Genomic DNA, 26,986 nt, shown 5'->3' with positions numbered 1-26,986 from the left:
TTGTCAGTCTCCTGGCCAAATGTTTGCAGGGTTGACACCCCCCCCCCCAGCCAAATGTGCAACCTTCTCTGTCTCTGGGTGATGCCTGGGGGTGCCCTCCCTGCTTTCCTACCCATTTGTCTCCCTCTGCCCAAACATAACGGCCAGCCCCTGCGGGATTTCAATGCAAAAGGTGTGTCAGGGAGATTCCATTTTAGCTTGCTTTGGATCTATCCACCAAAGGAGGAGAAGTCAGCAGCGGGGCAACTCGCCATGCAAGGAGAAACCTGCACTCCCCAAATTCCCTCTGGGACACGCCCCTCCCCCAAAAACCTACCGTATGAAATTTCCTGCCACATGAATGTGGTTGTAGTAGCATCTGGCTCCAATGGTTCTTCCCTGCATTTGTGGGAGAAATCAGTGGTGTTTGTGGGCATTCCATAGCTGACACTTTCCCCTCAGAGCAGTTTGTTTGCAACCGGACCTCAATGGCGGGGTGGGGGTGGGGGTTAGGTGAGTGGATGCAACTACTGCTGGGGGGCTTAGTTGAATCACAGTGCTAATCCATCTATGGTCTGTTCAGTGGGCTTGACAGGGCAAGGGCAAGAAATTATTCCTGCATCCTTTTAGGCAACCCCCCCTGCCTCCCACCACAGCCTCTAGATTCCTCAGCAGTTCTGTTAAGGGCAAATGACAACAGTGCAGCTCCTGGCAGGAGCTCTGCTGCTCTTGGAGCCCATGCAATCCCGCCAGCAGCAGCAGAGGCTTGCCAAAAGGAGGTAAATATAGGACAAGGCACTGCAGCAAGGAAGGTGCAGCTGGTGTCCTAGTGCAGAGTCACCCAAGTCCATGCCTGCCAGGATCTGATTTTATTTTATTTTATTGGGGGGGAAGACCCTTCTCTGGCCAACAAGGGACTCAAATGCAGCCAGGGTGTATGAGGATGCTCAGAAAGTAAGCCAGCCATGATCAGGAGAGAGACGTCTGTGGGCCTTCCTGGGGTTCAGTCAATTCTGTATTTCCTGAGATGTTTGGGGTGGGTTTTCCTTCCCCTTCCTAAGCGTTGATTCTTCCTGCCGACTCTCTCTCTCCCCCTTTCCCTTTCCCTCTCCTTCTCCGTCTCTCTCCCCCCCCCCCCACGCTCTTTCTTTCTCCCTCCCTCCTTCCTCCCCAAGGAACACACCACTTTATATGTGTTATTATTATAGCAGCCCTTTGCGTTATGCAACAGTGTGGCTTGGAGGCTGGTATTCTCTCTTTCCACACCCCCCCCCGCAACCTTACCGCTTGCAAGGAGCTCTTTCTTCATCCTCCTCTGCCAACCTCGTGTCCCCCCACCGCACACCTCCCCACCCCCCCCCACACCTCCGCACGGCTTCTGAACTTTCGTCCGAGAGAGCTGGCGATTTCGGGAGAGGAGCCGAGAGTTTGAAAGGCTCGCGCACAGTGGGGGGAGAAAGAGCGGTATGCCTTTTGCTCGAGATGTTGGGAGAAAGACCCGCGAGCCGCGAGGGTCAGCCGGCGAATTGGGAAGCCGGCCAGGCCGTGTCACGCCAAGGGAGGCGTCTTCCGATGTCCCCTTTTGGATGTGGCGCTAGCTAGTCAGGCAGGTGAATTGGTCTGAGCAGCAGCTGGGCTTCGCTTTTCCTGCTCCTCCTCCCCCCTCCAAGTTTTCCTTTTAAGATAAAACCTTTCCTCTCGCTTCGCTGCATGGAGACACGGCGCGGTGGGAGCTTCTCCCGGAAGTAATGGATCCCAACAACCCGTCGGACCAAGAGGACGACTCTCGGGGTAAGGAGCCACCGGAGGGGCCTTTTTTTTTTTTAAAGTAACTTTTCAGGTGCGACCTGTCCTATTCTAGTCCTGGGCTGGGATCAGTTTGTGCCTCCATAAAAGGAATAGGTGGCACCAAAAGTGCAAAAAGGGATAAGAATTTGGGAGGCAGCTGGCCGGATTTGGTTTCGGAATGTGCAGGCTTCCGGGCGTCACCAGCTTCTTCTTCAGGAAGTGCTGCCCTGGACTCCTTTGGGATATACATTCAACAAACAGCAAGTGAACAAAAGTTCAGGGACACAGAAGCATTTCATTCCCAGCTCAAAGTTTTGGGTTGCTTGCTTTCCTCTGGTGCTGAAGGTGGTTCTGGCTCTGGTCGGTTTTGTAATTCGGAAAGAAGCTGAGTTAGGCAGAGGTTGTGGACGTTCTGGGAGCCTTCCTGGGAGGGAAAAAAATATTGATCTCGTGGCATCATAGAATTGTAGAGTTGGAAAAGGCCACGAAGGTCATCTTGTCCAATCCCCTGCAATGTAGGAATCTTTGGCCCAACGTGGAGTTCGAACCCACAACCGTGAGATAAAGAGTCCCATGAGCTACCATCAGGAACAAAGTGACTGGTTTCTGCCCAGAGCTGACAACCTGATCTCTGTTCTAGCAGACTGGCAAACGTTATATTCAGGATGCTGATGTGTATATAATGATATATAATGATTCTACAAGAGAGCATCATGTGAGAGTCGGGACTTCTTGAGCTCTTCCTCCTCCTTTCTCTTAAAAATTAAGTTTCTAGACCTCATGGCACTGTGCTTGGATATGGGTGGGTGAAAGCACCTGAAATGCCTAAAACTGCACTGGGGCCCCCTAGGCTGCCAGCTTCCCCCAGGACTCTCTGTCTGGCCCTTGGAATTCTCCCCACACCTGTCTGTGGCCCTGTGCCTGGCTGGAATGTGAAATAATACTCCTTGCTTGTCTTGATGGAGAGTAGAAAGAGGGGTGTGCATGTGAGTGTATAAAACAGCCTAAGGTACGAAGGCAAAATTAATGCCTGTTGTTCTGCCAACTTTTACGTCTGCTCCTGCCCACAAACTGGCATGTGGCCCCAGGAAGGTCCCCCAGAACAGAATGAGGACCTCAGGTTAAAAAGGATTCCCCATGTCTGCTCTTATGCTAGAAAGACAGCTGGAAGAGATTCCAAGTTGTGGGGGGACAGGATTTAATGTCCCCTGACTAGCAAAAGTTGAATAAATTACACAATTGTCTTAATTTGCATAATTTATGCAAGTTGTAGAATTTAGCAATTTTTTTTGGCAGAGACCATGGATTGTCTGGAGGCAGAATATTAATATGGTATGGTTGTGTGGGGTCCCCCACCATGGAGTAAATACCGGTACATGATTTCTGTTTAAATTTCTGGTGGATTGTCAGAAGTGGGGAGAAGACCAGCAGTTTCGTACTGTGTTGCTATTGGTAGTTATCTGGTGAGGTGTGAATATTTTGTAAGCTGTGCAGAGCTTTTATGGGGATCATAGAATTTAGAGTGGGGAGGGACCCAAGGGTCATCTAGTCCAGCCCACTGCAATGTAGGAATCTCAGCTCAATCATCCATGACCGATGGCCACCCAAGCTCTACTTAAAAACCTCCAAGGAGACCATTCCACAGTTGAACAGCTCTTACTGTCAGAAAGTTCTTCCTGATGTCTAGCTGGAATCTGTTTTCTTGTAACTTGAAGCCCTTGGTTCAGGTGCTACCCTCCAGAGCAGGAGGAAACAAGCACGCTCCCTCTTCCATCTGACAGCCCTTGAGATATTTGAAGATGGCTATGATATCTCCTCTCAAGCTCCTCTTTTCCAGGCTAAACCTACCCAGCTGCTTCAACTGTTCCTCATAAGGCTTGGCTTCTAGATCCTTGATCATCTTATGTGCCCTCCATTGCACACCTTCCAGCTTGCCAACATCCATCCTAAATTGTGGTGCCCAGAATTAGACACACTATTCCAGGTGTGGTCTGAGCAGGGCAGAATAGAGTAGTACTCTTATTTCCCTTGATATGGACACTATACTTCTGTTTATGCAGCCTAGAAAAGCATTAGTTTTTTTGCTGCTGCATCACACTGTTAAGTTTGTGGTCCACCAAGACCCCTAGATCCTTTTCTCATGTACTGCTAGTAAGCCACGTTTCCCCCATTCTATATGGTTCTTCCTGCCTACGTTCAGAACCTTACATTTGTCCCTACTGTAAAGCATTTTGTTAGCTTGGACCCAGTCCTCCAGTTCCTTCATCCAAGTCATTTATAAAGATGTCAGACAACAATGGGCCCAGGACAGAACCCTCCAGCACCCCACTTGTCACTTTTCCCCAGGGTGACGAGGAACCATTAATGAGAACTCTTTGGGTTCGGTCAGTCAACCAGCTAAAAATCCACCTTATTCAACCCAGCTTCCTTGCAAGAATATCATGGGATAACTTGTCAAATGCTTTACTGAAATCAAGATAGACTATGTCAACAGCGTTCCTCTGATCCACCAAGTGGCAATCATAAAGAAAAGTCTTCCTTATTGCCCTTTCCATGGATTGGTTGGAATGGCTGGAAAAATGCTGGGAGCTGCCTGATAGCAGATCTGATTCTTTGCCCAATTCTCCTAGTTCCAGGACCTGGGAGATCTTTCCCATCACTTGATCAAAACTAACAAACCAAATTTCAACAGGGACTAATGTACACTTAGGTACAAAGCCCTACTGGCTATGAAAAAAAGGCAGTTTGAACAAAACTCCTGGTCCCTGTTACCTAATGCTTTGCTAAATAATGACCTTAAACACTTAGGTAGGAATAGCTGAATGCACAAATACAGGATGGGGGCACCTTGCTTGACAGCGGTGCTTGTGAAAAAGATCTAGGGGGCTTAGTAGATCACAGGCTTAGCATGCGTCTACAGTATGATGCAGCAGCAAAAAAAGCTAATGTAGTTCTAGGCTGCTTCAACTGAAGTCTAGTGTCCTAATCAAGAGAAGTACCATAATAGTATCACTCTCTTCTGCCTATACCTGGAATACTGTGTCCACTTCTGGACATCACAGTTTAAGGATATTGATAAGCTGGACCATGTGCAGAGGAGTGAGAGGTCAGAATGATCAAGGGTCTGGAAACCAAGCCTAATGAAGAGCAGTTGAGGGGTATGTTTAGTCTGGAGAGAGAAGACTGAGAGGGGATAGGATTTGTTGTTGCTGTTGTTGTTTAGTCGTGTCCGACTCTTCGTGACCCCATGGACCAGAACACGCCAGGCACTCCTGTCTTCCACTGCCTCCTGCAGCTTGGTCACACTCATGCTGGTAGCTTCAAGAACACTGTCCCACCATCTCGTCCTCTGTCGTCCCCTTCTCCTTGTGCCCTCCATCTTTCCCAACATCAGGGTCTTTTCCAGGGAGCCTTCTCTTCTCATGAGGTGGCCAAAGTATTGGAGCCTCAGCTTCAGGATCTGTCCTTCCAACTGAGCACTCAGGGCTGATTTCCTTCAGAATGGATCGGTTTGATCTTCTTGCAGTCCATGGGACTCTCAAGAGTCTCCTCCAGCACCATAATTCAAAAGCCATCAATTCTTCGGCGATCAGTCTTCTTTATGGTCCAGCTCTCACTTCCATACATCGCGACTGGGAAAACCAGAGCTTTGACTATACGGATAACTGTTTTCAAATGCCTGAGAGTCTGCCACATGGAAGATTGAGCAAGCTTGCTTCCTGATGTTCCAGAGGTGAGGACCCAAACCAATGGATTAGAATGACAAGGAAGATGATTCTGACTAAGCATTAGGAAGAACTTGCATGGCCATCTGCCAGGAATTCTTTAGCTGTAATTCGTCGTGGGTTGGACTAGATGACCCTTAGGGGAACCTTCCAACTTTACGATATGATTCTGTGCTATGGAGGGCCAGAACAATGTTCCCCAGCTGCCAGTAGCCACTCCTGCTTTGCACTCCCCAGGGCGCTGCAGAATACGGTATCAGGTTTGGCTTTTGCAGGAGAAACCGACTTTGCACTCCAAATGTGTGCACTCATTGCTTCCCCCCCCCCCATCCCTCACATATAATGTCAATCATGGCATACTTATATAATTGCCAACTATATATAGAATAAGTATTTTCCAGATTATTGTTGCTCAGCTGGCTTCAGAGAAATTTCTGTAAGAAAAGGTTCAGCTATGGAACATTTGCAAAGGAGTAAGAAGAGCCTTGGAAGATTCTAGGGGAAGCTTTAGAAGAAATCTCTCTGACATCCCAACATGCTCTGAGCTGGGGTTCCGGAAGAGATTGATCATAGAATCCTGCAATACAGGAATCACAACAAAGAATCCCTGACCGATGGCCATCGAACCACTGTTTAAAAACGTCAAATGAAGGAGACTATCTGAGGTAGTCTGTTCTACTGCTGAACAGCTCTTACTGTCAGAAATTTCCTCCTAATGTTCAGTCCTAAACAGCCTCAGTCCAGTATATCTGAAGGAGCGTCTCCACCCCCATCATTCTGCCCGGACACTGAGGTCCTGTGCCAAGGGCCTTCTGGTGGTTCCCTCACTGCGAGAAGCCAAGTTACAGGGAACCAGGCAGAGAGCCTTCTCGGTAGTGGCACCCACCCTGTGGAATGCCCTCCCATCAGATGTCAAAGAGAAGAACAACTACCAGACTTTTAGAAGACATCTGAAGGCAGCCCTGTTTAGGGAAGCTTTTAATGTTTAATAGACTATTGTATTTTAATATTCTGTTGGAAGCCGCCCAGAGTGGCTGGGGAAACCTAGCCAGATGGGCGGGGTATAAATAATAAATTATTATTATTATAGTCAGAATCTCCCTTCTTGGAGATCTAGCAGTAGTGCTTCCAAATTCCAGTTGCTGGACACAACAGTATGGAACAGTGCTCAGATTTTGCATGAGGGTTTCCCATAGACATCTGATTGACCACTGTGAGAACTTGCCCATCCAGCCCAGACTCCTGTTCTCGCAGTAGCCAATGAGATGTCTATGGGGAACCAACAACCAGGACCCAAGCGATAGAACACTCTCTGTACCTGTGGTTTCCAGAGTGGTATTCAGAAGTGTCATTGAGTCTGACTGGTGAGGCAGAGCAGAGCCATCACGGCTGGTAGCCATGGATAGCTCTCTCCTCCTCCACAAATTTGTGTAATCCTCTTTTAAAGCTGTCCAAGTTGGTGCCCATCTGAGTGCAACAGCATTCTACTCTCCTGCCATTTCCAGAAACTGGCATTCAGAAACACTGCTGCCTCTGGCCATGGAGGCAGAACATAGTCCATGGAAGCTTCCATTGCTGCTGAACTCAACATGATGCTTCAGTCTTGGAAGGTATTCTGATTAAACAAAGACTCTAGAGGAAAAGAACACGTGGTATGGAAAGGGCAAAACCATCTCATCTCTTGGCATCAGTCAAAGAACTTGTATGGCCCACCCTACTCCTGCTTGGTGGCACCCAGATGTTTTGAACTACAGCTCCCACCACCACGAACCATTGGTCAGGCTGGCTGGGGGTGATGTGGTCCAAAACATCTGGACAGCACTGATTTGGGGAAGGGACACAGGTGGCGCTAAACCACAGAGCCTCTTGGGCTTGCCAATCAGAAGGTTGGTGGTTTGAATCCCCATGACAGGATGAGCTCCCATTCCTCAGTCCCAGCTCCTGCCAACCTAGCAGTTCAAAAGCATACCAGTGCAAGTAGATAAATAGGTACCACTCCGGCGGGAAGGTAAACAGTGTTTCTGTGCACTGCTCTGGTTCACCAGAAGTGGCTTAGTCATGCTGGCCACATGACCCGGAAGCTGCCTGTGGACAAACATAGACTCCCTCGGCCAGTAAAGTGAGATGAGCACCACAACCCCAGAGTCGTGGGTGACTGGGCTTAACGGTCAGGGGTCCCTTTACCCTTTACCTTTTAGCATCCCTATATTTCAACTGCAGAACACAATAGCAAATGATAAATCCTTTTTGGCCTTTTGGATTTTGAAAAGTTGTGTCTGAAATGGATGACTCCAGCAGATCAGTAATGCTGGCCTGCTTCATAGGAAACCTTTGTTCAGAGAAGCTTTTAAACCTGCAGGTTTGGTGCCAACTCTACCTGGCACTGAATCTGCAGGTTTAAAACATCTCTGAATAATGTTCCTCACTTTGGTGGGACTTAGCATGAGGTAAAGGGAGCTGAACTTTCAGGGATGTGATGAAGCTGGGGAAGGCATCAAAAGAGCACTACTATGGAACAATTTATACACTTTCCACCACCACCACGCCACACAAAAAAACCTTAAGAGACTTTGGAAACGTTGGGAAATGTTCATGATTTGTAAAATACCTCCTTACATGTTCGGCAGTAATTAGCAAACAAACAGAAATTAGAAAATCCTTCGGTTTCTTTTAAGGCCATTGATCAAGGTGCCTGTGCTGCCACAGAATTCACAGAATGTCTACAAACATTCTGAGCAGGTAGGACCTGTTGTGGAACGTTGGTACTCAGTGGAAGTGACCTTGAAGGAATGGCTGCTTCACCCAGAGGAAAAGTCTCACATGGGGACAGGGGGATTTTGGGGGCTTCAGGTGGGGAAGCAGCACTGGGGGAGGTGAGGTGGGCAGGTGGAAGAGGAACCAGCTACTTTGCCCACAACCTTTCCTTCTTTCAAGCTATGAAAAGGAAAGCTGAAGAGCTGCATAAAAGTCTGAAATGTCATCGAGATTCAGCCAAATTTGCAGAATCATAGATTTGGAAGGGACGCAAAGGGCCATCTGGTCTGTTGCCCTGAAATGCTGGCATCACAGCGTTGGTTCACAGAACTGTAGAGTTGGGAGGGCCCCAATGGGCTTCTACTGGTGGTAGGGACAAATATGAAATGAACTGTTATGTGATGAGGGCTTTGTTTCCAAATGCGAGCTTTGTTATCCCATTCCACTCTCCAAGATGAGAAGGCAGCAAGTCTGGAAAGACCCAGAGGTGATTAGGATGGACGCTAAGGCTCCAGACCTTTTGTTTATGGATAAGGCCAGAAGTTGTTGTTGTTGCTTATTAAGAGGGTTAAGTGCTGTGGGTGGGGTAGAGAGGGAGCAACAGCTATTGCTGGTATCCATTCGGAGGCTCACCATTCAAGAGAGAGAATCTTGACCCTTCGCACTGGACTGGTGGTCAGTTATTTTTAAGGATGGGACTTCAATACATGAGAAGAGCAGACTTTTCCTTCAACGCCATGCTTGGCACAACTCAGATGCCGTATGCCTGATATGCATGCATGCATCAGAGATCCTATGACTCAGAGATGCTAGGCGGCTGAGGATGCTTCGAATTTCACTGCCTTGTCTGGACCATGAAGAATGCACAAAGTGGTCTTGCTCTGCATGAAGGTTCCTTTGGGGTTGGCTGAAATCTCCTGTGCGGACACTGCTTCGTGCTGTCATTTTATTTTTATTTATTAAATTTATACATCACCTTTTTCTTTCAAGGAGTTCAAGACAAAAAGGCTAAGAAGTAAACTTTACACAAGTCCAGAGCAGAGTCCCTAAGGTGGTTGGATGGCACCTTGTACGCCTCTTTCCAGCATCTCCTGCAGGCAAGCAGGTGCCAAACATCTTGCTCTGCTTTCCCTTGGACCATATCAGTGAGGCAGAGAGGGAGCTCTTGTTTTCTGGGCATCCCAAGACCTCCAGACACACAGCCCAGACTTGCACCCCTGGGAGGTCACTTGGGTGCTGCCAACACAACACTTCATCCTGACAGGCACACTCCATTGTCTATTGAGACAGATGGATGCCAACAAAAAGGTGGTCATTTATACCTGCTGTGCCCCCTTGCCATCCATCCCCTTACTGCCTCGCTAGGAAGAGCCAGCCCAGGATATTCTGCTTGAGGCAAAACACGCTGTCTCCCCCAGCAGATCCAGGCATAGCTGTCAACTTACAGATTTGAAAATAAGGGACCAGCAGCCTCAAAAATAAGGGATCAGCAGCCAAAATAAGGGATCAACAATTACTTTGATAAAATACATATTTTGTTGCGTGCAAATGGCTTTAGATACCTACTAGGTCCATAAATTACCATATAGCATATATTCAACACAAAAAAGCAACAATTTGTTGTTGACAAAGGACAGCTGGACATAGAAAGGGCCCCATTACCTTCAGTAGCTTATTTAAGGGACATCATCAATAAGGGACAGCAGCGGGACATGGTGCTGGGATAAGGGACTGTCCCGCCAAATAAGGGACGCTTGACAGCTATGTATCCAGGCCTGCGCCCCCACATCCTCACTGCCGTGCACTGCCTCTGACAGAGGAGGTGGATCATGGTCATCCTGGCTAGCAGCCATTGATGGCCGTTTCCTCAGTGAATTTGTCTAATTCTCTTTTAAAGCCATCCAAGTTGGTGGCCACCCTCTCTTTGCCCAAAGGTAAGCCAGTGTATTTTGCTCCCTCCCCCTTTCTCTTTGTGGCATGTGGCCCCTGGAAAGTGTCCAGGAGAGAATGTGGCCCTTAGGCAGAAAAAGCTATCTTCTTCCTCTTTCTTTCATCTCTCTTGTTTGTTTGTTTGGCGGCAGCAGCAGCAGCCAAGTGTTAGCTATGAATGAAAACAGCTTCAGGCAGCAGCGGTTGGGTGAAAAGTAATTTTCTGCTGTAAACGGAGGTTGCTAAGTGTCTACATAGAGTGCATTTCCTCAAAAACAACAACAGAAGCTGTTGCTTTTTTTTAATGAAGGCACTTCATGTTATATTTTTATCATTATTACAGTATTATTGTTATTATTAAATGCTGGCTGCATTGTGAGCAAGTGTGGGTGAGAAGCTTTCGTGGTGCAGGATGCAAATTTCATGCCTCTCGTCCTGTGACTCTTTCTAAGGGCCTGGCTTTCATCCTGCTCTGCCTTCTCCCACACCCCTGGTGGGAAATGACAAAGGGAGCCACGTTGCAAAATTGGTGGTTGCAGTGGGAAGCAGAACTGCCTGGAGAGGGTGGAGGTCTGGAGGCACAGGTGGTTTTGGATTAGGATTTCAGAGGGACAAAGAGGTCAAGAGTGGGGTGGGAAGAAGGATGAAACCCCCCCTTTTAAAATAAAAAGGGACACCAGGGTCCCGCATCACCTTAGCCATGTCCACTGGGGCTGATTTGCCTGATTGGCAACTGTTCCCGCTCCCTCTGGATAAGGATTATGTTTTCTTCCCAAAAAAAGGGATGCTCAAATCAGTACAGAACACAACCTCCACAATCAATTCTGTGTTCTGGAGAGTATATGGGGTTAAGGCACATATGACCCCCTGTAGGAATGCACTTCTATATGAGGGTTTGTATCTGATATACATGAGGAACTGATCAGCATTACAGGTGCTAATACCAAATTTACCCCAGAATTATTTTTTCTGTCTGTGTTTACGGAACATAGCAAGGATTTCGCATTTGCTATCATCAACTAGACGAGCCAACGCTTGTCACAGGGAAGATTTGAATAATCTGAACTTACCATCCTGGTAAAGAATGATTTGGACTTTAGCAGCAGCAGAGAAAGTGAGGCAGAAAATCTGGGTTATGCAAGGAAAAGGAAAACCGCAATCATTTTATGGCACCTGGCAGAACTTTATCACATGCACATCCAGCAAAGACTTCCTAAAACATGCAACAGCTGTTATGGACATTTGGAAATTTTAATGCATTTAGAGTAAACTGTGGAACTGCTTATTATTTGAGGAGGTAAAGATGTGCCTTGCATATTGCAGTGGTCCTGTTGCTGCACCCCCCCCAATTTTCTAGGTTTTATATTGTGTTTTCCCCACCCCCCACCCCTCTCAGGCTCCCATTATAAAGAATGCAGTCTGCTGACTTTAGTGCCACAAGTGGGATGTTTTTTTATGCGCCTGTCACAGTACGGTCTCTGGGCAGGCTTTAGCAATACTACAAAGTCTCTTATTAATATTAATTAAAACAATTATCAGATTGTGGGGATAAAAAAAGATGATTTTGCAAAATCCATCTTGTCTTGCTTTTGAGCCCTTACAAACCTCAACTCGGTAACTTTAGAGGGGCTTCCTAACAGCATGACCTAGTGTAAGCCCCACCATGTTCCCATGTGCATTCTGCTTCCTTCCAGTATGAAGATGTTGATCATCATTATTAATTAGTTAGCCATGTTGGCATCCATCTGTTGGTTTTCCATTTAGGTTTTTCATCTCTAGCTCCCATCTGAAAAGGGGGGAAAAAACACATCCAAGAAATAAAATAAGATAGCATGTTGATGTGTAAGTTGGCATTAAATATTTAAGGTCCTCCCTTGATATTCAGTTCAGTTGCAGAACAAGCTCTGCTTGGTGTGCCAAGAGGAGAACTTCTTTAAGTCTGCAAAACTCCAGTTTTTGTGATGTTTACAGCCCAGCCTAAGTTTGTGGGCTGCAGAAGTATATTAAGAAAGATCTAACAGACACCCGCAGGACTGGAATTCACAAAAGGGCTGTCGCTCGGGGTAGTGTATCTGCTTTGCATGCAGAAGGCTCCTAGTTCAGTCCCCAGTGGCATCTGAAACCTTGGACAGCCACTGCCAGTCAGTGTAGACAATATTGACCTGGATGGAGCAATAGTCAGTATATGGCAGTTTCCTGTGTTCTCATCTCACTACGTTCCTAAACCTTAAAATGTGTTATTACCAAAGGACAAGATCGCCATTCGCAAAGAACTTGTATAAGCAGTGGCGTAGCGTGGGGGGTGCAGGGGGGGCCGGCCGCACTGGGCGCAACATCTGGGGGTTAGGGTTAGGGGGTGCAAATCCACGGGTTAGGGGCACAAATAACTTGCCTTGCCCCGGGTGCTGACAACCCACGCTACGCCACTGTGTATAAGGCAGGTTGCTGGGTTATTGTTAGCTGTGGAAGCACTGTGAAGCCCTCCGGAGTCAAACTTTGTTCTAGGATGTCTTCCAGTTATTCCAGTTCCAGTCTTGCATAATCGCATGGGGTGCTAGCTCATGGGGGCCAAGCTGCTTTTAGCCCCCTCCAATATCCTTTAGGAAGGGGGTCGCCCCCCCAAATGTTGAGGGGGCAGAGGAGGCTAGGCGTGGAGCCAAGTGGAGAGCCAAGCATGGCATGGCTTCAGTGGCCGGCTGTTCCTCTTCCTGCCATGGAAGTAGGCCAGGTGTGAGAGAGGAGGAGCGGCTGCCCATTGAGGCCACGCCACATTCAGCCTTCTCCCAGTGATGTAACATTGTGCACAAACAGGCACTGCGCATGACGCACAGTCACATGCACACAACACACCCTCCCTCAATCTTTGGTGCAAGTTGGCCCTCTGATCATCATAAAGCAGTCTTCTTACACTACCAAAATACACAGGTAGTGTGGGATCACATACAGGTGAGAAGCCAGTGAGGAGAGTCAACCATACCTCTTTCTACTACTAACTGGCTATAGACCAATTAGCTAACTTCCCACCACTCGTGATGTTGACTTGTACCTCACGACTTGGCGTTTCCACTTAACACAGAGAACTAACTACTTGATACCCAGAACACACCAACACAGGTGAGGTCCAGGTTTTGGTGCCCACACTCCAGGCAAGACACACTTTCCTTAGTCCAGCCTTTGCCAGCCTAGTGCTTCAGTTGTTTTACACAGTGCTTTTTCCCCTTAAAAATGTTTAGGGCTACAGTGGACACTTGGGTTGCGAACGTGATCCATGCGGGAAGCACGTTCGCAACCCTCAGCATTCGCAACATGCAGCATCGCGTGCGTGTGGTTTGCGATTCGGTGCTTCTGCGCATGTTCAAAGTGCGATTTAGCGCTTCTGCGCATGCGCCGAAACCTGGAAGTAACCTGTTCCGGTACTTCTGGGTTTGGCGCAGTGCACAACCCGAAATCACGCAACCTGAAGCGTCTGTAACCCGAGGTATGACTGTACTCTCATTTTGACTCAAGAAAAGCACCATTTTATAGTTCGAACCAGGGAAAATAAACACAGTACCGTATATACTCGAGTATAAGCTGATTTTTTCAGCACATTTTTTATGATGAAAAAGCCCCCCTCGGCTTATACTTGTGAGGGTCCCCTTTGCTGCTGGCAGCGGCGGTAGTGGAAGAATGAGCAGCCTGAAAGCAGCCCTTTTGGGCTGTTCCTTCCTCCTCCGCCGCCGCTGCCACCAGCCTCTGCCTCTCAGCAGCACCCTGGGTAGGCAGGGGGACTGGGTGGAGATTTGAGAGAGAAGCTCCCTCTGCTGTGTTTTCATGTGCGCATGTGCACACGCACTTCGGCCCACCAGGAGGTTTTGTGGTGTGGTGAACCGGCTTATACTAGGGGCAAAAAGTTTTCCCAGTTTTTTTGTGGTAAAATTAGGTGCCTCGGCTTATATTTGGGTCGGCTTATACTCCAGTATATACATTAAATGGGCAAAAGTACAAAGAACATGCATTACAAAACTGACAGCTGACAGTAACTCAGTTTTCATTTCTTAGTACAGAAAGTATTGATCGGCTGTGTAGAGATTTTTCCTATTCTGATTCGTTCAGGACCATTCTGGAATGTTTCTTTCTTTGTGAAAGAAGCAAGCAGAGGGGTGTGATGTTTTTTGGTTATTTCTCTGGGAAGCTGTGTGCAGCTGGTTTAAACCGGTTCTGTTACCTTTCTGATCAAGGTCATACTGACCATAATAGTCAGGTCAGGAGGAGCCTGGGTCTCGCTTGCTCGCTCACTCTTTCTCTTTCTTTGTTCTAGTGTTCTGTTTCTGTTTGCTTAGTGTTACGGTTTAGTATTTTAAGTGTAAGTTTTGTTTTAAGTGCTGCAACTGGATTTTTTATGGACAGTGCCAATCCTGAATGTACTGGATTTGTGACCATTATGCTCACTTGCCTTCGGTAGCAGTAAAGCTCTGCTGGGTGAAGTACAATTGCCTCTGGTCTATTTTTTGGGAACTCTGCTGTACGTGTTTTTTCCTGCTCCCTGCTTCCATGGGTGACAGTAACTTCCACATTGGCATGAGGTTGTATGCACTAACATCTTTCCAATTCCTCTGCTTCTTGTTGGTGTCCACCGCTCAAGAAACACTGGGAAAGGAAAGGAAGCCGCCATTGGAGGTGGTAACAACGAAACTGCCCAATCACGGTGCTAGATTCCACTTCCTACTTCACATATTAAACGCCCACTTCCATCTGAGACTCAGGAAACACCATGATAGGGAATGAGGCTGCCATCGGGGGTAGCAACGGAACTGACGATTCAGTTGGTTCAATTTGCAATTTTAGTTTCTTCTCCCGTTAGATTCACAAAATGTTTAGGGGTATGCGTACCCCCGCATACCCCCAGAAAAAGCACTAGTTTCACACAACAACTCGCACCAGCCCCTACCAGAATGGCTGTACTGTCTACTCTAGCCAGGGTCGGTGCATCCTGTTTCACTGTCTGAGAGGGATGGGAATGTGCCATCCTAATGTCACTGCTCTGGCACTGCCCACCGCCTGCCCTGCTGAACTCTCTTTTACCTGGGTTTGTCTTGTGGCACCCATGAAGCAGCAATGATGACTGGTCCTGGTGAGATCTCATAAGATTTCAGTGAAATCTCGCTGGAAGCTGCCACTGCTGCTGCCACTGCTTCTCCAGTCGTGACCAACTCTGAGGTTGCGGTGCTCATCTCGCTTTACTGGCCAAGGGAGCCAGCGTACAGCTTCCGGGTCATGTGGCCAGCATCACTAAGCCGCTTCTGGCGAACCAGAGCAGCGCACGGAAACGCCGTATACCTTCCTGCTGAAGCGTTACCTATTTATCTACTTGCACTTTGACGTGCTTTCGAACTGCTAGGTTGGCAGGAGCTGTGACCGAGCAACAGGAGCTCACCCCGTCGCGGGGATTCGAACTGCCAACCTTCTGATCGGCAAGCCCAAGAGGCTCAGTGGTTTAACCCACAGTGCCACCCGTGTCCCTTGGGCCGAAGGGAATTGCAGTGCCAAAGCATGGAGGGTGAAACGGAATAAAAAGAAGAAGCAAAAAGCTGTTGTCAGATTGTACAAAAATTGGGAACATGTATTTGGAATGACAAGAGAATTTCTAATGTGTCTGGAGGCCACAGGAGCGGAGAGAGCTCTTGTGCTCAAGGCTTGCTTTCTGATTTCCCAATGGAGTCTCCTGGTTGGCCACTGTGAGAACAGGATGCTGGACCAGGATGCATGGGCCTCATCCAGCCTCAGGGCTCTTGTTAGGTTCACCTTGGAAGCAAGACCTAATCATTAGGAACTCTGCACTGATAAATTTGGAAGCATCCTTAAGCCTTCCCCTTTGTTGCTGATGCCATGACTGATATGAGCTCTGGACAGCTGGCCAAACATCCTTGGTAACAGTGCTAGGCCTCTTTAATTAAGCTTGGAACAGTGTCCCCTGTGGCACTAAAACAGACACGGAGGTTTAATCCCCAGCACAGTAATAACGGTTGCTCATCTTGTAGTCATGGTGGACCTACTCCCAGCTGTTGTGGTCACCCGCCATTGAGAGACCTGTCCCTCCTTGACCTTTTGAGATCAGAACTGAGGGACATCCAAAGGAACTAAGTGCTGGAAGATTCAGCACAGTGCATAAACTATGGAACTATGGAACTCACTCCCAAAGGAGACTGTGATGGCCACCAACTTGGAAAGCTTGGACACTACTTTGTTTGTACCCAGGTGAGGGGACACCCTGAAATAAAAAACATGGAACCAAGAGAATTAGAGCAAGCTTCAGCAGATTTAGTTTGCTGGTTTTACACTCCAGTGCTAACTCATGATATACTTAGAATAACATCCTGGAGGGCCATTTGTGCAGTAAAGGAATTCAGCGTGGGAGTCATAAAATGCAGGCACACAAAATCAAGCCTGACACATTCTAGCCAAATGTTCAATATAATTAATAATGGAACATGTTTAAAATAAAATAAAAAATCTGCACCCTGGGTTCTCTAATTCTTACATCAGCATCAAAAGAGGGATCAACAAATTCATGGAAGAGAAGGCTATCAATGGCCCCAATCCATGAAGGCTCTGCTCTGCTTCCATGGTCAGAGGCTGCAATACTTCTGAATGCCAGTTTCTGGAAGAAGCCACAGGATGGGAGAGTGTTGCTCATGAGTCCTGTTTGCTGGTTTTCCACAGGCATCTGGGTGGTCACTGATAGTTGTTTGTTTATTTACATGCAAAACAAAACACATAGAAGCAAGATAGAATACATTACACAGTTATTAAAACTAGGCATACTGTCAAATAGATAATTTCTACATTGAATAATTTAATTTTTCACCCACACAGTTTCCTTCTTGAAGTTATTGTTCGAAAAGCAAAACAGACCAGCTTTTCAGACCTGTTCCTCAATAGAAAGTTAGTCAAGTTCGCAGCTGATCTGTCAGTTGAGGAATTTAAATAATTGAACAAGGCAGCTCCTAAGTCCTCAAAAATAGGTCAAACAAATAGCGGGGTAAATTTTCAGACCCATGACCTCCATATGTACAGACTCTCTCTTCATGGGGAATTTGGTGGTAGTGTTCTTCAATTATAGAGCAGGGCATAGATTAGAATGGAGCACATTTTGATAGGTCAGCAGAAGTGTGGTCAGCACATAAGAAATGTTTTACTATATGAAATTCATATAGCAAGACACCATTTTGTTTAAGAACAAAACTAGGAAGCAAGCTTTCTAGGAGACCACGGGGATCTTGCATCGGTTAGCAGTGTATACAGTGGCACCTCAGGTTAAGAACGTAATTCGTTCTGGAGGTCCGTTCTTAACCTGAAACTGTTCTTAACCTGAGGTACCACTTTAGCTAATGGGGCCTCCCACTGCCACCATGCTGCCGCCATGCAATTTCTGTTCTCATCCTGAAGCAAAGTTCTTAACCCGAGGTACTATTTCTGGGTCAGTGGAGTCTGTAACCTGAAGCGTCTGTAACCCGAGGTATCACTGTAAAAGCAAAATCATACCCAATCAAACAAGATTCAGTAACACAATCATCAAAATTATTAGAATACAGTGGTACCTCAGGTTAAGAACTTAATTCATTCCAAAGGTCCGTTCTTAACCTGAAACTGTTCTTAACCTGAGGTACCACTTTAGCTAATGGGGCCTCCTGCTGCCGCCGCACAATTTCTGTTCTCATCCTGAAGCAAAGTTCTTATCCTGGGGTACTATTTCCGGGTTAGCAGAGTCTGTAACCTGAAGCATCTGTAACCTGGAGTTTCTGTACCCCGAGGTACCACGGTTTAAGAACAGCTCTGTTTGTGAACGATTCGGTTTACGAACTCCGCAAAACCGGAAGTAGTGTTCCAGTTTGTGAACTTTGCCTCGGTCTAAGAACAGAAGCTGAACGGTAGAAGGGCACGGAGACCTCATTAGGGAAAGCGCGCCTCGGTTTAAGAACGGATTCAGTTTAAGAACAGATTTCAGGAACGGATTAAGTTCGTAAACCGAGGTACCACTGTATTTAGAGATCGTCAAGCCCACACCATTCCTGAGTTGATGGCTCACATTGTTTCCAAAATAGCCTGAGCTTTTCTTCTTGGGAGGGAGGGAAGGGAGGCAGAGGCAGAATGCACTGGCTCCTCCAATCTCTCATAAACTGTTTGGGATTTTGGAGCAAAATGTTCTCGCACCAAATAAATACAGGATTTTCCACTTAACTTTAATGTTTAATTCATCTTTTAAAAGAAAAAAAATGAGGAGAGGGAGAGAAGCAAAGACTTTGATTGAAATTTAAGCTGCCTCTGGATTTTCCCGCGAGGGAATCACGCAGAAACTTTGGTTCTTTGAGCTGCAATTTACAAGTGATGCATTACAGCCAATCATGCAATAACAAAATAGTTCATAGCTGTTCAGGGCTGACTTCAACTGGGTCATATTGCTGCGGACATTTCTGTGTTCCAGATTCCAGCTGGCTGGACAGTTATCCTCTCTCACCAAGAACATGGGAATGGAAAAAAACTTCCCCACACCCTCACAAAACTTCAACAAGAAGGCACATTCCATGCTAGGGACAATTAGGTAAAGAATTGGAAATAAAACTGCCAATATTCTAATGCTCTTATACAAATCTACGCAGTGACCTCATTTGCAATACTGTGTACTGTTCTATTCACCTCACCTCAGAAATGATATTGTGGAGTTGGAAAAGTAGGTGGAATGATTGATTGCTAAATGTCAAACTGTTCGAAATGTCAAACTGTTTGTTGAATAGATATATATATATATTAAGAAAATTATATATAAAAAGGGAAAAGGTTCGGAAAAGGGCAACCAAAATGGTTAAGGAAATGAAGCCTTGGGAAAATTTTAGGTTAGAGATAAGGCATATAAGTGGTGAGGGACGCGGGTGGCGCTGTGGGTTAAACCACAGAGCCTAGGACTTGCCAATCAGAAGGTTGGCAGTTCGAATCCCCGCAACGGGGTGTGCTCCCGTTGCTTGGTCCCTGCTCCTGCCAACCTAGCAGTTCGAAAGCACGTTAAAGTGCAAGTAGATAAATAGGTACTGCTCCAGCAGGAAGGTATACAGCGTTTCCGTGCGCTGCTCTGGTTCGCCAGAAGTGGCTTAGTCCTGCTGGCCACATGACCCGGAAGCTGTACGCCGGCTCCCTCGGCCTATAGAGTGAGATGAGCATCACAACCCCAGAGTCGTCCACCACTGGACCTAATGGTCAGGGGCCCCTTTACCTTTATATAAGTGGTGACATGGTAGATGTCCATCCATGGCATGGAGAAAGTGGACAATAAAAGTCCCCCCCCATAATGCTAGTAACCCATCAAAATCCAATAAAGTTCAGTGGTACCTCTGGTTGTGAACAGGATCTGTTCTGGAGGCCCGTTCACAACATGAAAAGAGCGCAACCTGCAGCAATGCGTCTGCGCATGTGCGGGTTGCGATTTGCTGCTTCTGTGCATGCGCGTGACGTCATTTTGCACTTCTGCGCATGAGCAAGTGGTGAAACCCGGAAGTAACCCTTTCCGGTACTTCCGGGTCGCCGTGGAACGTAACCTGAAAGAACGTAACATGAAGGGGATGTAACATGAGGTATGACTGTATTTCTTCCCACCGAACATAGTTAATCTACAGAACAGCTTCCCACAGGAGGCAGGGCTGGCCACTGGCTTGGATAACTTTAAAAGAGGAGTGGACAAATTCATGGAGGAGGGTCACCAATGGCTCTGCTCTGCCTCCACAGCTGCTTCTGAGTACCAATTGCTGGAAGAAGCCACAGAAGGGAAGAGGGCTCTTGTCATTGGATTCTGCTTGCGGGCATCTTCCTGGCCACTGTGAGAACAGGATGCTGGACTAGAGATTGGCTTGATCCAGCAGGCTCTACTTAGATTCTGATGTTCTTATGTCAAACTACAAATTCTGGGGTGTTTCCACACTTGATACCTGCACACTGTCCTGATGCATGGAAATGTTTACTACCATGAACTTGTGATGTCCCAACCATTTGTGTGTGTGTTTTCAGTAGTCCCAGTAGACTGGGAGGCAAGGCAAGGCAAGGCAAGGCAAGGCAAGGCAAGGCAAGGCAAGGCAAGGCAGTATTAGCACCTTGGAGAGAGACCTAAGTGCAGGTTTCAGGACCATGGTTGGCAACACCCACAGCTGAGACAATCATGCAAGTTGCCTTAGCAGTGTGACCAGGAATGGAGCCGTGACCGTCTGATCTCTCCAACTAAAAGGCCTTAAAATACTTGGAAAGCAGCTCTGTGCGGCCATGAGACTAACATTAAAGGGTAAATAAACTTCCTACTATCTCTTTACAAGACTAATTAAGATAAATCTACCAACACACGAGCTGCTGAAAGAAAAAAGTGGCAGAAGCTAACGCTGAAAAAAGCATGGCTGATGCAAGAGAAGCTGACTCAGAGGCTATTGAGCATGGGTCAGCAAACTAAGGTCCACAGGCCAGATGAGGCCCAATTGCCCTCTGGATCTGGCCCGCAGACGGGTCTGGAATCGCTGCTTGGATTGTTGTGATCATTCGGGCTGTGCCATTTTTTTGCAATTTTTCCCCAGGCACTGTTTCCTGCCCCCCTCACACACTGCGGCAGTGCCTCCTCCTTCCTTCCTCCTGGCTTCTCCCCACCCTGTGGAGGAAGGGAGCTGGTCTTGGATTGGTGCCAGCCAATCCAAAACCTCGCCGCCCGCGTGCTGCAGTGCGGCTCAAACTCGCCACCCGCCCACCAGCCTCTCTGTCTGTGGCCGCGCTGTGGGCATCATGACAGGCACAACACATGGCTTCGGCTGGAGGTTGGCACACGTGCTGGAGGAAGGAGGAGGAGGTGAGGCGGCTGGGGGAGAGAGGGAGAGAGAGAAAAGCGCCCCCTCTCCCACATGCACACAGTCCAGCCCACCACAAGGCCTGAGGGGCAGTGAACCAGCCCCCTCCTTAAAAAGTTTGCTGACCCCTGCTATTGAGCATAAATAGGCAGGCCCAAATACAGCCTCTGGTTGCAAACTGGATCCGTTCCGGAGGCCCGTGCGCAACATGAAAAGAGTGCAACCTGAAACGCCGTATCTGCACAGGTGCTTGTGTGCATGCGTGAGCGGCGAAACCCGTAAGTAACCCTTTCCGGTAGTTCTGGGTCGCCACGGGACGCAACCTGAAAAAATGTAACATGAAGCAAATGTAACATGAGGTATGACTGTATTTTACAAAATATCCTGGCCCAGCTTCAAACCCTAAACCATATAGCAGACCAGCTGAAAACTCTAAGAAAAGTCTTTAATGAGTTCTGGGTGCAATTGGCAAAAACTGTGAAGGCAGATTGGGCTCATTTGAGACATTTCCAGAGACCTCTCACGGCACTCTTAATCATTGCCTTAACGACTTAGAATCTCAGCTTGTAGAATAACTTGTAAATTACTGGCCTTGAAAACCTGCAAAGCCAAAGAGAGATGGCAAATTACTTGCAACAGGTATTCAAAGAGGTGCTCTCTCTGCCTGCTGAAGGTCAGCTTGACATAGAACACATTTTCAAAATCCCAGTAGAAAGGCAAAGGACGGGGGCTTCCTCAAGTATAGTAATTGTCAAGTTTGTGCGTTTTCAAGATGGAGATGAGCTCTTATGCAAATTACGCCAAAAATCAGTAGAAGCCCCAGTGAAGTAGGAACAGAAGAATATTTCTCTCTTTCCAGATTTCTCCAAGGATGTGATTCAAGTGTGCTCTAAGTTTGTTAAAAACTTTGCTAGGGCAAAGAATGTGGAATACTACATTCAGTTCTCGGCAAAGTTTTGTATTCAGTACAGTGGTACCTTGGGTTACATACGCTTCAGGTTACATACGCTTCAGGTTACATACGCTTCAGGTTACAGATGCCGCTAACCCAGAAATAGTGCTTCAGGTTAAGAACTTTGCTTCAGGATAAGAACAGAAATCGTCCTCCAGCAGCGCGGCAGCAGCAGGAGGCCCCATTAGCTAAAGTGGTGCTTCAGGTTAAGAACAGTTTCAGGTTAAGAACGGACCTCCGGATCAAATTAAGTACTTAACCCGAGGTACCACTGTATTCAGGTGAAACTCACAGATCTGACTAGCTAGACTTTGCAGAGGCATTCCTCACTAAAAGTGGTGAACACCCTGGAACTGAAGCTTTGGATGACTTCATAAACTAATTAACGATACATTGTTGAAGACATTGTTTTGCCAATCTGGGTGTTCTGCCAATAGATTGGAGTGTAAACAGTCAGCATTGAAAACCAGCAACAAAAGAACATTTTCTATTACCTGTTTAGCAACCAGTGAAGCAGCAAAAGTCACCATCACCTTTTGAATAAAAATATTAACAAGCCAGAGTCAAGCTGATAGGAAAGAAGAGGAGGAAACTGCGAGCTCAGCCCACTCTGGAAGTCATGATTTCCCTTTTTCTGTTTCCATTTGGATTAGTTTTTCTGCCTTTATTTTTCTTACCTTTTTTTTTTTTTTTGCTTTATATTGTCTTTAACCTTTATTTGTAAGCCACTTTGTTTTTGTTTTTTTTAACTTATTTTTATTCATTTTCTATAACCAAACCACAAAAAAGAAAAACAAAAACAAACAACACACACCAAAGAAAAAAGACAACATCAATCAAAACAAAACACATGAACAAACCAGGAGACAAACATTAATTGACAACAAATAACGGTCGACTTCCCTCCATCTCGGTTTCGGGTTATGTAAATATTAAATCCATTCTGCAGTTTTTCATTTTATATCGTCTATACATCGCAAGGGTTATATTAAACCTACTGTGATTTTTATATCTCTAGAGTTTGTTTCCATATATGTTATGAATTTGGTCCAATCGTCAATAAACTTTGTACCTTTTTGCTGTCTGATGTTCTGCGTCATTTTTGCCAAATCCATATATTCAAATAATTTAATTTGCCAATCTTTAACGGTCGGGATATTTGGGGTTTTCCAATTTTGTGGTAACAGAATCCTGGCAGCTACAGTTGCGTATTGAAACATTATATGATCTTCTTTCTTAATCTCATCTCTGATCATTCTCAGAAGGAAGGCTTCGGGCTTTTTAACGAAAGTGTATTTAAGTATTTTTTTCAGTTCATTGTATATGGATTCCCAATTTTTTTTAACTTCTTCACATTTCGACCACATGTGGTAGAAACTTCCCTCTTTAGATTTTATTTTTCTTATATTTTCAAAACTGATTAAGTTAGATAAGCTGCTCCCCCCCCCCCCGGTTATGTAACACTAATGTAGTAGGGGATTTTTTCCCCCTGTCTCTTCTTATTTTTGTTCTGTTTTTTTGTCTTCACTTTTTTATTCTTTATTCCCCCCCTTTCAACAACAACAATAATGAAATTGCTTGGTTATGGTTATTATTATGTATATAAAGCTAAATTATAGAGAGAGACACATGTTAAGGTATTTGAGGTGTATGAACGGCAGGTTATATATATACAAGAAACCTTGTAACAGTGAATATTGGATTTATGACCAAGATAAGAGGGGCCAAAAGGAACTTAATAATACAATATGAAGTTAATTAGTCTACATGTAAAAGGGCTGAGATATTTCAAAAAGAGAAAGTAATTCTGCAATACTTGAAATCTTTCCATACTGATATCGCTTATTTACAAGAGACACATTTGTTGGAACAAGACAAAAAAGTGTTAATGAAGGATTGGGTAGGAAAGGTATATACTACAAATTATACTTCCAATGCTAGAGGCCTCGCTATCTTGATACGAAAAGGATTGAGGGTGGATATACAACAGGTTATTAGTGATGAAAATGGATGCTATTTAATTTTGTGTGTGAAAATTGCTGAGATGGTAATAATGTTGATTAATATATATAGGCCAAATGTAGATTCCCCAGATATGTTTTATCAATGTTTTAGTCACCTGAGTCAAAGTACATACAATAAACTTATAATAGGAGATGATTTCAATGAAATAATTGATCCTAACCTGGATAGAAACACGCCTCCATGAAAAAAGATTCATTAGTCAGAGAAACTCTCAGAAAGTACATGCAAGAGTTGAATTTGGTTGACCCTTGGCACTTAAGCTATCCTACTGAAAGGAAATTTATGTTTCATAGTCAAGTACATAAAAATTGTTTTAAGTTGGATTTTTTCTTAATATCAGCATCCTTGTACCATCAAATTCAGGACTGTGATATTGATGTATGTTGTGTATCTGATCACAGTGCAATTAGCTTGGATTGGAAGTATTATAATACAGCTGAGATATCAAGAAACTGGTATTTTAACATCTCACTACTTAATGATGATCAGTTTGTAAAACAAATGAAGACCAAGACTGAACAATTCTTCGATATTAATACTGAGACTTCGATCACTAAGATATATGAATGGGAAGCATATAAAGCTTTTATTAGAAGTCGAATTATAATGTACTCATCACATTAAATAAAACTTAGAAATAGTAAGGGGGAAAAATTGAAAGAGGAATTAAATGACTTATGTACATTAATAGTTAAGAAGCCAACTGATGAATTGTATAGTAAGGTACGAAAGAAGAAAATTGAGCTAAATAATATATTGTCCAACAAGTTGAAAGGGCAGGTAAGATTCTTGTGATTCTTGTGAAAGAAAAGTCAATAATCTCACAAATTAGAGGTGAATCAGGTGAAGTGCATACTTCAACTGTGATTAACAACCAGTTCCTAAAATTCTGTTCTAAAATGAACATAATACCTAGACTAGTTTATATCACAAGAAGAATTCCAATTCACATACCAAGCCAATACAAAAGTAAATCTTTGTTTAGAAAATGCCTTTGGGGCTCTTGAGTTCCCAGAATATCTATGCAAAAAAAAGAAAATACCGATAAAAGGAGGAGGATTTGGGATCCCAGACTTATATCACCAAGCATATTTTGTTGGACTTTCTTTGCCAACTGAGTTTGCGCAGCGACTGGGGAGATGGAATAAAAACTTGCTCGCAATATTTTTGCTTCCTTTTTATTTTTAAATAATAATCAAACAGCTGCAACTCATGACTCTACACCAGCCAGTACCATATAAAGCATTTGGTCAACTTAAATACAGTTTTCAAATAATTACCTTTCAAATCGCTGCATTTGGCGCAGTAGGTAAACTCCCCCTGCTAATTAGTTAAATTGTTAAGATACCTCAGGTGTGCTGAATTGTCAAGAGCTCACAGATGTGCTGCCATGCAGGTTATAATTACAAACACACACCTCTGAGTAGCACCATTGACACATTAATATTAAGAAAACCCAACATATTTACTGCCAGATACACAATTCTGGAGACCCATAACTGAAAACAACTGTCCAAATTGGACTGCTTTGGAATATTTCTATGGAGCACCTCTAGAAAGATGGGCAGCTGCTACCTAGGACATATTAACACCAGCACAGGTGTGAAGAGATGGCTTGGGCCCAGCCTACCAGAAGGAATTCTCAGGCCTAGCGTATCTGAAGGATCGTATTCTTGCAAACGAACCTGTCCAGGCTATGAGATCTTCTCTCAGTCCTACCCCCATCACAGGAAAACTTGGTGGGGAAGTGGGAAAGGGCCTTCTCAGTGGCTGCTCCCAGGCTTTGGAACTCTCTCCCTGGAGAGGCAAAACTGGCGCCCTGTTTGTTGTCCTTCTGCCAGCAGGTGAAGACCTTGTTCCAAGATGCTTTTGGGAACTGGCTGGGGGTTTTTTGGGTATGTGTGCTTTATTAAGGTTTTTCTGGGTCATGTGGCCAGCATGACTAAGCTGCTTCTGGCGCAACAGAACACCACTTTTGGGAATTGGCTGGGTTTGGGGGGCGGTTTAGTAAGGAAAGGCCTTATTATCTGGATTTTAATAGATTTGTTTTTTATGTAGTTTTGATTCTATTATAGCTTAATTCCTTTTAAACAATTATCTTTTACATGATTTTAGCTTTTTGTATTTTATCTATGTCATTTTCATTTGTGGAAGCCTCCACAAATCCCCCTGGGGAAAAGGCAGGATAGAAGAAGAAGAGGAGGAGGAGGAGGAGGAGAAAGTTTTTGCCCAGCTCAGAGATGCATTCCCCTTCCCACACTGAAGTCATGGTCTCCCCACTCCTTTACAACAGAAGTCAGGGGACATTTCAACTGTCTTAGCTTGTTTAGCCATCCCTTGCACCTGCTGTGTGTTTGACCCTCGCCTTCCATATGATTCAAGCATTTAATTTTTCAGTGGAAGCCATGTCTGAATTTGAGACCAACATCCAACAGCACTCAAGACAAGACTGACCATCAGAGTAGCCAAGGTAGCCAAGCCTTCTCCTTGGTGTTCAGGGAAGGAGATGTAGACTCTGGTGAACACCAGGAAGTAGCTCAATCTCCTCCCTGGCACTGCTGTCATAGGAGGACTGTGTCTCTAGGGATTTATGGTCCACAGCCATTGCACATATTTTTTTTGGAAGGCTCTTCCATGCATCCCTTTCCCTTGCAGGGTCTTCACCCCAATTTCCATTATTGCCAGCTCGTGCTCCTCTTCTTCCAGAACATGGCTTCTACCTACCTGCTTGCCAGGCAGCCAGCCAGTGAGCAGGCAGGCACCAGCATCTTAGCTACCACAGTTACCTGTTCCAGAGTGAGAGGCAAATGCACATGCCAGCTGCAATGGTGAGGAGGACACATCTGAGCAGAAATGTGTCAAGTAGAAATTGAAGGCAGTGCTGAATAAGCCTCTGGATTCCATTTTTCAGAGTGTGGGAGGTGACAAGTTTATGTCCAGTTCTGGGCACCACAGTTTATTTATGTGCTGGATTGTGCACAGAA

The 26,986-nt window shown here is 45.6% G+C and overlaps 1 protein-coding gene and 1 long non-coding RNA gene across 3 annotated transcripts in view; one reads left to right on the top strand and one right to left on the bottom strand.

The window, feature by feature from the left end:
* Positions 1-1,253: 1,253 nt before the first annotated feature.
* Positions 1,254-26,986, top strand: part of DAB2IP (DAB2 interacting protein) — a 305,802-nt gene continuing 280,069 nt past the window's right edge. Inside the window, exon 1 of the mRNA XM_081896336.1 lies at positions 1,254-1,770. Within this exon, the coding sequence (XP_081752462.1) occupies positions 1,728-1,770 (43 nt within the window). The 5' untranslated portion in view covers positions 1,254-1,727. The remainder of the gene's footprint in view (positions 1,771-26,986) is intronic.
* LOC309361581 lies at positions 11,246-12,996 on the bottom strand. 2 transcript variants are annotated; one of them, XR_014164527.1, is made up of 4 exons: positions 12,603-12,996; positions 12,420-12,448; positions 11,838-11,961; positions 11,246-11,303 (listed from the first exon to the last, which is right to left on the bottom strand). It is a non-coding gene; the product is annotated as an uncharacterized lncRNA (long non-coding RNA). The 2 variants fall into 2 exon arrangements; XR_014164528.1 differs by lacking the exon at positions 11,246-11,303 and having other exon boundaries at positions 11,608-11,961.

Source organism: Podarcis melisellensis (genome assembly GCF_964234715.1).
Source record: "Podarcis melisellensis genome assembly, chromosome: Z".
Lineage (NCBI taxonomy): Eukaryota > Metazoa > Chordata > Lepidosauria > Squamata > Lacertidae > Podarcis > Podarcis melisellensis.
The sequence above is the reverse complement of the archived record's forward strand: the minus strand, read 5'-3'. Positions and strand labels throughout refer to the sequence as shown.